The sequence below is a fragment of the Synchiropus splendidus genome, chromosome 6 (genome assembly GCF_027744825.2).
Source record: "Synchiropus splendidus isolate RoL2022-P1 chromosome 6, RoL_Sspl_1.0, whole genome shotgun sequence".
NCBI classification, from domain to species: domain Eukaryota; kingdom Metazoa; phylum Chordata; class Actinopteri; order Syngnathiformes; family Callionymidae; genus Synchiropus; species Synchiropus splendidus.
In genome coordinates, this window is record NC_071339.1 from 22976241 (window position 1) to 22988907 (window position 12667).

General features: G+C 40.6%; 1 protein-coding gene across 3 annotated transcripts in view; it reads left to right on the forward strand.

Annotated features, from left to right (window-relative positions):
* LOC128760602 (membrane-associated guanylate kinase, WW and PDZ domain-containing protein 3) overlaps positions 1–12667 on the forward strand; it is a 151845-nt gene that overhangs the window by 121383 nt on the left and 17795 nt on the right. For all 3 annotated transcript variants that reach the window (XM_053868118.1, XM_053868119.1, XM_053868120.1), the window contains exons 5-8: positions 3352–3520; positions 6044–6123; positions 7873–7930; positions 10904–11010. In XM_053868118.1, coding sequence (XP_053724093.1) covers positions 3352–3520; positions 6044–6123; positions 7873–7930; positions 10904–11010 — 414 coding nt within the window. The remainder of the gene's footprint in view (positions 1–3351; positions 3521–6043; positions 6124–7872; positions 7931–10903; positions 11011–12667) is intronic.

Genomic DNA, 12667 nt, shown 5'->3' on the forward strand with positions numbered 1-12667 from the left:
TACTACTGTTGCTAGACATTATAAGCCATGTTTATGCTTTTCATTTTACAGGCTTATCAAGCTTGTTGGTGCTAGCTGCCTAAACAAACTAAGTTAACTCTGACAGACTGACCTCTGAGTGAGTTACCTGTTTGCTCATGGAGTACAGTTGTTTATTGTTTTCTTAAGAGCGGAAAAACTGTTAAATTCCTGTTAAAAGGCACAATTTTCATTTAGATTAGAACATGTTACTGTTTTGGATTCTGAATATTTTATCTATTTCGATAGAATAATACTTTATCATTGAAATATTTTGTATTTATGTTAAATAAATGTTTAAAAAAAATATAATAATAAAATAAAATAAAGCCTTGTGGCTCTCAGGTAATTGGCATCTTCAGATTTCACCATTGAGTTTGTAAGGTCATGTTTCTAATTGACCCGCTTGTATTGTACCAAATAATATCAATTCCCATCCAGTCACTAGGAGTGACTGGACATAACTGAACATAACATTTTCAGAAATAGTGACATTTTTGTTATGTCTTTGATGATACAAAAAAATTAAAACGTGTTAATATTCTTCGCTCCAAGTCAAACTTTTCCTCGCTGCTCTTGAGCTTATTTGATTATCATGATGTGTCCCATAATGTACAGCAACAGTTTGATCTTTTTCTGTCATGAGGGAGAGGTTGAAATGTTTTAATGAGCAATCAGTAAATAAAGTTTGTGGTTTATATATATATATATATATATATATATATATATATATATATATATATAAAAAGATGAACTACATAGGTCATTACTGTTCCTTGTTACGTGACTTGAGAAATAACCAAAATGGGAAACGTACCAAAAACATAATTTATGAGCACAAGTCATCGCTTCTCAGAGGAGCACTTCTGCCTTTAGATCTCACCAAAAAATGGGTAAGTGGGTCACATTTTGCATATAAAATGCATTAAACCAGGACCGCTTGTAGTGAAGCTGTATTAGCTCTGAATCACATTCGCACTGATGACTTTCTGAATGAATTCTTCCTTTTTGGGATTCCACAGCAGCGTTTGCTCAGCTGTACAGAGAATTTAGTCAAATCCAGAGTCTGTTTGCTAAACCACGCTGTCATGTCGAAATCAAACACAAAGCACTGCCCAGGAATTGAGCTGTTTCTTTTTATGGAACCAGAAGGAGTCACATATGACTGCTCGGCTGTGGCCTGCGGCTGTGGCCTATCGCTTCTGACCGGCCATAGATGGACAGAGTCCTGGTCGAACCGGAAAGGAGGTTAATGGAAAATGTGAGCCTCAAGTCTCTGAACTCTTTGCAGCCCCTCACCTCCTGACCACTACATCTTAGTGTTTCCTGAAAAGGCTTCCACAGCCCATCCGCTTGTACCATCACGTGGGTTAAGACCCTGCTGTGAACTGGTGCGCTCCCCCAGGCCTTTAAACAGGTTTACACCCGAGAAATCTCAAGGAATAAGTCCTACAGAGTGAACCATCTATAGAGCTGACCTTGCTCTGTTGGAATACATTTGTCTTAGGTCATGTTTGATCACAATATTTGGGTTGGTCTTAATTTTAGGGAGTGCTAAAAGCCCTTTCACTTCTCTGGCTTATCTTGTCTCATGCCACGCTCTGTGACTTTGCAGACGACTGCCCACCGTCTCAAATGAACATCCTCCTATTGTTCTCACCCTCTTTTCTTTCTACCAAGCAACAAGGCCAAACAGGCCCATCTGATCTTTTTTTTTTTTTCCTTAACAAGAAGTTCTGTAAGGGATGCATGATGGGATAGTGGTAAGTGGCAGCTACAGTGTTCCTAGCCTGACATCCAATTTGAGGCAACTCTGGTTTGTATGTTCCTTTAATTGCTCTGAGTTTGCCCTACCTTAGAGTTGTCAGACAAAGGGCTGCATTTTCAAACACAGTCCAAGTAGCATAAGTTCAACATATAATTTTGTTTTCAGTGTCTGTTTCATCTCGCTGAAACACTGACATATATCACTGTCATTGTTTCTGATTTTGACAATGTCCCAGTCCTCTAAAATAACCTGTTGAACGACCAAGCAAATACACTGTGATCCTCCTGGGTCAATCCAGCCAGTCTAGTTTTTTGTGCGCTTTAAACTAGCATTGGATATTTTAGCCATTTCAAGTCATTGTGGGCCACACAGAATGAGTTTTTATCCTTTTGATAGCGGTAAAATATGCCCTAGCTGCATGGTAAATGAATTTAATTAATTAATTAAAGAACAACTGAAAATTACGTGACATAAAACACACACTGATCTCGAGCTAAAGGTCGCAAGCTATATTCTCAGACAGGAACTTGACCCTAAACTTCCTGGGTTGGAGCGGTAGAGCTTGTTGGCTTGGTTGGTGTTGTTAGCATTGTCACGCCGTGAGCCACATTCAGGAGACGAAGATAAATACTGAGAAAATTGGAGTGCTATTTGTTTGACTTGCTGTCTGAACAGTGCCACAAGACATTGTGTCATCCTGTCTGATGATTTGTTGTTTTTGCAAAGAGATGAGGAGAGTCAGGAAAACAAAAACTATTTAAAACGAAACATAAAAACAAAAAAGTATTTTACTATCAAGGTTTGCTGCTGCCATGGTATGAAATGCATGTAGAGTGTTATGGCTGAAAACAATTCAAGTAGAGTTCATTTCTTGCACCTAACGCGCCCTTTGCAACACTGCAATCTGCCCTAGTTAAACTGCCCAGGAAGTGAATGTGTTCCTTCGACAGTAACAACAAATGGACATAGGTTGGTTCCTTCATTGACACAAAATATTATCCTGACTCAGGTCGTTTGTTTTTGAAGGGAGTTAGCTTGTGTGTTCCAGGCGAAAACAGAGAAGTGTTTTGAGAAAGAGTCCTGGGGATGTCCTCAACAGAGTACAGCACAGATGCCTTCATCGTTCTCGAACCATAAAAGTGTTGAGTTGACATCTGTTTTGTAAATAACTGAAGCTTTGATCAGGAATGAAATGCAATACTGCACACAAATTACTTGGATGAAAGCAGACCATGTCATGGTGTATGTGTACAAACATCCTGACCTTTGAAATGTTAACCTCTTTGGAAACATAATGTAGTTCCCTGTTATTATGGGGTGCATCTTTACTGTAAATCCGCATGCAAAGACGCTGCCTTAGGCCATGAGTGGGCCTCCAGGATCCCTGTTTCTGGCCTTGCATTCGCTGGAAAAGGAGAAATTGTGTGCTTATGCAAATGTAAAACACAGGCCTTTGGCTACAAGTCATTCGACATCACATCCATGCAAATACTCTGAGTGACGCCACTGTCGCCTGCAGCAGCAGACGTGAACCTGACAGCTTCCTCTCCATTATTTCCGCCAAGAACACAAAACAGGGGCAGACTGGAGGAAAGCGGTGCCAAGCTACACCCAGTCCAGCAGCACCATGGACTTCCGCACTTGGAGCTCACTCCCTCGTGATGACAGCCTGGAGCCACTGCCCCTCAATTGGGAGATGGCCTACACGGAGACCGGCATGGTCTACTTCATTGAGTAAGTGCAGAACACACGGCTCACGTGACACTCCTCAATTGTTTTGGAAAATATCTTACTGTCATGTTGCAGACATCTTATTTCACGTCAATAGAAAATCCATCTTCAGAAATAATAATAATTGAATCAAAAACTACAACCACCGAATTTGTATTACTCATGTTTTCACTGAGGTCGAGCAATCCCAAAGGTTTACGGTTCCATTTATCTGCAGGTGATGTATTTAGGTGGCATAATGTAGAAAGTAGACTTATTTTACTTTTCGCCCAGCCCACATTACCAGTTTCCGGTTGTTTGTACTTTGTAAATAACAGCAGTACAAACACATTCCTCTGTGCCAAGGGCTAATGATTCAGCTCCTCACATGTTCCATTAGAAAAGTTAAACAAGAGTGTCTGGGCTCTTTTCTAAGGGAAATCAAGCAAAGAGAACTAACCAAAGCTCAGAACTGAGTGAGATAAGAATGATTGTTCCTGTTTATCGTGCAAAACATGCCAACGCCACATATGTCTCCATCGGTTTACATAGTATGACATTCACATGCTGCTGACTTTGAGATGGTCATCTGAGATCGTGAGCTTTTCTATCTTTAATTTGGAAGCATGTATGCAATAGAAACAAGAAAAATAGTCTGAAAACCACACAGTGAAGCATCAAATTCAGCCAGATCTAAGGGCACCGCTGCACCGTTTTGAATTTTAAGCGATATTTTGGTTCAATGTTTGGAGGTTTGTTTGTTTTGTTTTTGTTCCCAATACAACATTTTTGTACAAATGGGTTGCGCCTTCTTCCATTTTGGGTATTTATTTTGGAGTCAATGACCTATTTTTCTGATGACGGCAAATGCACAAGATGTGCACATGCAGATGTTTTTGAGTAAACTGATCCGCCCTCCAGTTGCACGGCACTAATTCACTCAGATCTTTGGCTAATTATATCATTTTCTACATTTATCAGAGAAAACCTAATTCCATGATTGATCAGAATCCGATGACAATTAGATCTCTGATAAAGGACGTTTAATCTAATGTACTCAAACTCTTTCAGCCCTGGTCCTGTGAAGCTGGCCTCCTGCTATGATGTCATCATTCTGTTTTTACTTAACTCGCTAGAGATGTTCGAATGTGATTCCTGTATTGTATTCCATATATTTATGTTTTGCCAATGTCTGATATGCCAATATTTTCCCCAATATTAACACTTAATGTCTGATACCAGTAAAAAATAATAGATATGTGCAACTAATTTCAGGCCACTTCATATCGGCTGTCTATAAATTCACACATTACTTATTGCTGAAGTGATACGCGTAAGTCTGCTACAGGTGAGAACACTGCTTCAACTGAACTGAAGTTTGGCAAGCATTTTGCAGTATCCGTTTTTATTATCAGGTGAAAACCTGATCACGATACTAACAATTGCTGCAAAATTTTACTCACATTGGGCCGATAATTTCGGTTGCGCGAGTTGTTTTTTAAGTTGTCATTTTAGAAAATCAAGCAAAAAAATTCAGTTAAAATTGCTCTTTATATTTTCATTTATTGAAACATCTTCCTAAATAAATGACCAAATACACACCAGTTTTTAGGAAGTCAAAGATAAAATCAGGAGTTTATGGACATTAAAAGAAATCTCTAGGCTTTTCAACTGACTTGTAATTCACCATCTTGGTTAAGAATGTGATTGTGTGTTCCAAATGTTCCAATATAATCATAACATGTGACTTTGTGATGAGGTTAGGAATCCGGTGCCAACCTGGCTGTTTTTGTTAATCGTCATTATTCACACTAATATTCACAGTTGAATGTGATGTGCATCAGTATTTAGCAACATCTTCCTTTGCATATTTAAACACAGACTCGTGTCTCCGTCGAGTCAGACACGGAAACCTGTCAAAACACACCCTCATCCAGTTTCACGGCGCCTTTATGCTCCTGCTGCTGATCAAAAGACTTAATAACAGAGAAGAATCCCAAATAAGTCGGGTGCTTCAAATCGCTGGCTTCAGTGAGGTGGCTTGCCAAATATCTTTGACCTCAGATTGACTCCAAGACATAAATATTCAAATGACTCCTGCGTTCTTGATAAAGTGAGTTTGAATTGCAGATCCTCGACAAGTTAATCTGTTTCTTTCAGCCAATCAATACTTTAAGAAAGCGTGGTGTAAACAAACCGCCCTCAGGGAACTTGGTGTCTGCGCGTTGCCTGAGCATTATATTTACATTTGTCTCTCAGCCTCTCGTCTCTGTGGACTCCGACGCACCGTTGTGATTTTCCCCTGATTACACTCTCAAGTTGTTAAACACATTGGAGGATAAGGGAGCTCGGGGCTCGTATTCATGAAGTGTTTCCCCGTTTGTCTGAAGGCCACAAAACCATCAAGACTGTAATGTGACGGATGAATCTTGTGCTGTAGTTTGGGGAGGAATAGGCGGGGGGCTTTTGCAGCACGGGTTATTGTCACTTTCTACTTTGTTTTTGATGCCAGCACTGGTGGTAACAACTTTCTGTTGGGTTCCTCAGTCACAATACCAAGACGACGACGTGGTTGGACCCGCGCTTGGCCCGGAAGGCAAAGCCGCCGGAGAAATGTGAGGATGGAGGTATGTGGACTGTTTTCCTGTGTGGTTCATGTTGCTGTGTGCCCCTGCTGTCATGATGATGTAATTTATGATCAATCAGGAAGTGTAGATCGATAAACTCCATTTGAGTCACAATGGTCTAATGTATTTGAAAACATTCAATGCCCCTCAAAAAGTGGATTCAGATTCAGTTTTAATATGGATAATATGTATGGACAGTAGTACATTACAGTTCAATTGGGAGAGAAAAGTAATTCACTTCAGTCATTCAAAAGTTACATTTTCCGTGCATCAACACAGTCTCTCTTTATTTTCAATTATTATTGCTGTTTTGGTTTTCACATCACATTGTACAAAGTGGTGGTGAAAAATGTTGATGCAAAAGAAAGCTTATTTGTGTTTAATCTACATTATTGATATTTATTATTTTTGTCTATAATGTTCGTCAAAGCTTATCCTTTAGACTCCCAACCCTAAAAGCACACACAGAGTGCAAACCTCCACCAAGTGACACAATTTCCAGTTGACAAAGTATCCACATAACATCCTGGATCCCCATGCTATCTTGGCACAAATATTGAAAATGGGCCAATGTTAATGTGTGTGATCCATCTCACCTCCTTGTCCCATCTCATATGAGTCATCCAAATTCGTTCACTACTTAAGTTATTTTCTCTGTGGAGGCAGTGAAATAAGTGAATAGAAGTGAACTGGGCTACTGATTTTAGCAGTCTCCCTATGGATCATGCATTGGGGGATGGTAACGGATCATATCTAACAATAACCAGCAAATGAATCATCAAATTGTGTCCATCAAAAAAACAGAGTTCCCCATGTGAGCAGGATTTCGACTCATCGTGCTGAAAACTGTCCACAGGGTTGCTGGGTGTTCCCGCTCGGGGGGATGAAGCCGGCAATGTGCATAGGGGACCCTTATACTGCTAAAGCAATGGGGAGAACCCTGGTTCATATGTTTGGCTTTCGATTCATGAAAGCCAATTCCACACTAGCTTAAGAAGGTCGTGACAGCATCAGGACAAAACCATAAACCTGGGTCTCCTTGCTGTGGCTCTTGTCACCACAGTAACAGATAAACAGTCGAGGCTGAGGTGGAAATGTTATATTCAGGGCAGCATGCTGTCTGATATTTGGACTGGACTTTAATTTGTCTCAAGCATGCAGTGGTGTCCCCGGGATGTTCATGGGAACTAAAGTGCAGAGAGAGAGTCCAGTCTTGAAAGACTCTGACCCTTCTAGCCTGCTTTTAATGGCTTTTCCAACCAAAGAGTGAGGCCAGTTGGTGTGTAGCTTCTGAAAAGCAACTCTAAAGCTCCGTCTGGCGTGAAACACTCTTTTCTCCCTCTTTTGTTCTCTCATTCTGCCTGATATGCTCATCAGGGCAGAGCATACATCGGCTGCTCTGACCGCTCTGCTTGCAGAAGCCACATAAATGTTCTCTCATTCATTGTTGCTTGTTTTCATGGCTGCTTTGGTATGCTAGTTTTGCCAGCACAGGAAAAACCAGCAAGACACTGAACTGCAGGTGGAAATCACTGGCAGTCTTGCAATCACCCAAACCATTTCAGTTCCAACAAGCAATTATGAAGAAATACATTTCAGTCTCTTCTAAGAAGGAAAGGAATAATCAAACGCTGGTATCACCCCATAATTGATGTCAAACAGATGCATTCCAAATGATAGCTGTAGCTCTCTCTCACTCTCTGTGTTCTCTTCTGTCCCTCTAAACACAGACGTTTTCCTTCTTTGCAGAATTACCATACGGCTGGGAAGAAATCGACGACCCCCAGTACGGCACATACTACGTGGAGTAAGTCTGCTTTGCCTGCAGAATTTGAAATCTGCCGTCGTCATAAACAAACTGTGTTGTTGCACGTCCACGGCAGATGCACATCACACATCTCAGCAGCGCCGCGTGCATGTTGCGCTGCTTTAGTGTGCCGCATTAGCGCTGGAGCAGCATAAATCAATGTCGTCTAAAAATAAACAAATGGATCTCATTTCTTCTCGGGCGAGGACGGCGGGAACGTGGATTCACACTGAGAGGAAGCATTCACCTGAAGAGCAGTCAAAGGTTCTGATCAGAACAGGCTCATTGTTGATCAGTGGGCGGCCCAATGTAACACAGTGGGTAATGTTGCTCTGGCCAGTGAGCAAAGACAAAGCTGACTGTGGCCAGTTGTTGTGAGTCTATATCCCACTGCTCAGTCACCCCAGGGTTTTACAAATCCCTACGAATTATGGACAAACACCCAATTTTGGGTTTCTGAATTAGCTAAACTTTCATCGATTCTTGCATGTGCAAGGTCAGGAAGAAGACAGCTGAACTTTCTTGTTTAGCTTTGGCTGTTGAGAAGAAAGAAGTGAACATGAAGCACCATTCTTTTTTCTAGTAATGGTTTATTGTCAGTGTAATACATGGTTAAGGAAACAGAACCATTACAAGGTGCACCTTCTTTACCTCTGACAGAGAACTATCACAGAGATAAATATTGCTGAACCTTTGCAGATTTTATTTAAGTACATTTTTCACTGAACAATTTTATCTCAAAGGCTTTTTCTTGCAAAACACATTTTATGACAAAACAATTCAACTAAAATGTAAATGTTTTAAATCATAATTTAAACAACACAATTCTATCATAATATTCATATTCTGTCGTTTTCTTTCGGTCAAATAGAAAAGTAACACAACTATTATTTTTTTCTCAAGGAACTTGTAGTAAAGAGAAAATTCTACCTTTTGAGTTTGAGAATGCCAGATTATTATATTATATTTCATTATATATATATATATATATATATATATATATATATATATATATGTATCACAACACTACTACTACGACTACCACGAATAATGTTTCAATTAATAGTGACATTATTACATCATTATTATTCACATTGATATTCTTATTTGTACAATTATTATTGTTGAGGTAGATGTGATTGCATTTATTAGCATTATTATGATGTTATATGTACATGTGGTATGTTTCCATGTATGTTTGCATGTACGTGTCACATGTGAATGTACTTCTGTTGTTATGTGTAGATATGTTTTAATTTTATTTTAATTTAGTTTGTTTTTCACATATATGGATGAAATCATTTTGCTCTTTATTGTTAGCAGTCGGGTTGTCTGTGACTTGAGACCTCTATTTACACCAAAGTGCTCTGTAGAGAGGTGACACAATTGAAGACGATTGTCAGAAAGAAAGTTCTGACAAACTGTCAGTGAAGAAATCAACAATTGGCCCTAAAACAGAGCCAAGAGAGGGTGTCATATCTGTATTTTTAACCGGGAAGCAGAAAGCAGGAAAAGTTCCCACTGCATTTTTGTCGCCAATAGAACAAAGGTCATCACACAGGTAGCCATTATCACCAGTCAATTAATGGCATAATACAGATGAATATATAAATAAATGATGAGATTCGCACGCAATTTAATGACCTAAATAAAGTCAATGAAGAGATGTTGGAACAGAGAAAAGGAAGGACATAAAGTGAATTAAGATGTATTCAATGAAAGCAGAAAAGAGTTATTTAAATATCCAAATGAAAATGGAAGAATCCAAATTTTCTGTGGAAGCAATTCAGTGTAATTAAAGCTGGTCAGAATGATTGAACTGTGAGAACATTTTTCAAAAAATGTAAAACAATTAAATGTAAATACATCAGAGGTCAAGCATCCCGCGAGATGAATTACCATTTTTGTCCAAACAAATCCTCTTCCTTTGATCAAACATTATCTTGCCTGCTGCTTAAATCACATAGACACATGTTTTGCAGTCTTATTATTTTTGAAGTGACATCCCTGAATTTCAATATAATAAATGAAATCAGACAGAAATCTTCACCATGATTATCTTCATCGGATTGACTGCATTGGTTGTGCTTGCCTCTTTTTTCTTTCGTAGAAAGCAGAAAGTGTCCAGCTCGTAGTTTGCAAAAATGCCTGCAGAATTGGGGAGGAACTAATTGTAGGCACATTTGTTGTAATGCAAAGTGTCCCCAGGCGTCAGCCACTGTAGAGAAACTAGGTGGAGCGTTGGACGAGAAGACGTACAGCAGAGCTGGAGGGAGAGGTAGCAATCTGTTGTGATGAGAAGAAAATGGGATTGTGTTTTTTTAATGGTCAGACTGCAGAAATTTTGCTGCAAGGGGACTAAGATGAAAGCGGAACTCAGAGGTGGAGAGTCGCTGGAGCTGCCAGGGATTTTGCTTGGAACAAGTTCTACTACGAAACAGCAGTCTGTGTATGTTTGCCAGAGGGACAACAGGCAGTTTACTCTCTTTCAGAGGAACAGAATGTTACCGGCGTACCTGAGGAAGGGGAGCTGATTTCCTTGTGCATGTAATGGCTGCGAGCCATTAGCTTCTATACTGGGAAAACAAGTCAGTGTTTACAGTAATGAAATATCACAGCAGTGATATTTCATTGTCAAGGAGCTGGCTGTGAAAATCATGATCATTGATTCACTTTTTTTTAGCTTTGTAGCACAAAATTGTCATGCAGTGAGCTGTGCAGTCGATATTGATGTAAAAAAATATTTTGGAAAAAGTGCCCAACAATGCTTTATAATTCGATTGCAGTGTTGGTTGACCACTCAAAACACTCAACACATCCAAGGAGAGCTTGCAAAGCAGTCTCAGACTAGCGCTTATCTGTACTTAAAGGTGTGGCCTATTTGTCCGTAATATGAATTTGACCTAGGTTCAGCCTAAGTATTTAGCTCCTGGGTTTAATTTTTTTTTTATTATTATTTTGTCCATATTGCAGCCACATCAACCAGAAAACCCAGTTTGAGAACCCAGTGCTGGAAGCAAAAAAGAGACTCAACCAGGAAACTGCTGCCATTCAGCAAGCTGCTGCCGCATCTTCTCAAGGTGAGTGAGCCGCTTTTTATTTCCAAACACTGGTGACACTGAAAATAATGGTAGTCTCAGCAACATTCCCTGTACTCAGTCATATTAAAATGAGCCCATTGATTTCTCTTGTGAATACTGCAGTCGACAAATAGACTTCTGTGTCCTGCCACTCCTCAGTCGAGGTCGTACTGGTGTTTCCCTGGCACCATGCAAAGAAGCACAGTGGCAGGCTGGGATTCCATCCTGTAACTCTTCTAGTGGAACCAGCAGTTGCAGTCAAATATTGGATGGATGGAATGATGGATGAAAGATGGATGCCCAGAGGTGAAGCAGATGGAGCGGACGAATGGATAGGTGTCAACTAGATGTTAGTTAGTTGTGAAGTTAGTTGAGCGCATAATGAATGAAAAACAAGCTTGGCTTGGCTTGGCGCATCAGAATTGGCCCCCGGGCCTTGGGTTTGACCATGGGTTTTTTTGGGTGGATTGGGTTCTGAGGAAGGTGGTATCGAGTGTGGCAAGGTGTGTATGTGCCTAGTTGACTGTGGTCATCAATTAGTTTTACTTTAATTTCATCTGATTCCGTTTTTCAATCCAAACATTGATATCTCTACTCTGAATGTGATGGAAATCTTGGAGAAGCTGCAGGCATTAACTCAATGTGGAAATGATGAAAACGAATCATTCATGCCTTTTATTCTCTCTTCTGCAATTTACTGGGAAATCAATGTCTTGTTTTTCGTGCCAGATCTGCCTGCGCGACCGAGCGGGGAGAGAAAGTCCAGATTCTCTATTGGTGTGTTGCAAGAGTGTAAACGTGTTTAAACAGAAGCCGACATGATCCGTCCTGTCCGCGCACAGGTGACTGAGGACTGTCTGCTGGCTCATGAATGCACAACCTCGTGTGCTGACACGCTGCATTGATGAAATCCCCAAAACTAGTTAGCAGTTACACCTCAGGCGAAATCACAGTGTGATTATTATGGGCTGCTTTGAGCTTAAAGTGATTATTGTCTTCAGGGTGCAGGGTGGTTAGCACCTCAACCTCGCAGCAGGAAGGTTCCTGGATCTATTACAGTATCACAGCAGTGGCTGTAAAACTCCTCCCACAGGGTAATTGACCACACTGAATTGTCCATAGGCGTGTGGCCAGTGCAGTTTTCAAAACACTTCAGACGTGTCACTGCTCGTGCTGTGCATGTCATTATGCATGTGACGGCTAACTTTAGCTCAGGCAAACTTTTGGTTTTTGGTGTTGTTAGCTCAGCAGGGTAAATGTTTTTTTGGTGTGAGAGCAGAAGTGGACTCCACATGCTTTTTGGGACAGGCAAGGGGACAACGACACAACTGCAGAAAAGACCCGATCTTCAACACAATGCAAGCACCGTTTTGCGTGACTCATAAGTGAGCTGGTTCAATTGTGATCATAGGAGTGGGGAGTCGAGTAGGGGACGATCACAGCTGATTGGTCGAGCTCCAACCTTTCCGTTTTCATCAGCACCTTCCTCTTTTTTACAAGACGGCTCAAAAACACTCCTAGAACTTCTGAAACTTAGAAATGAGCTTTGCTTGATCCATGCGGTCGGGTGGACATCTGGTGTCCGTGCCGCTGCGATAAGTTACACTCACTCACTTCGGATAACTGCTGAAAGTGTTGGATAGCACGGCCGGAGCCT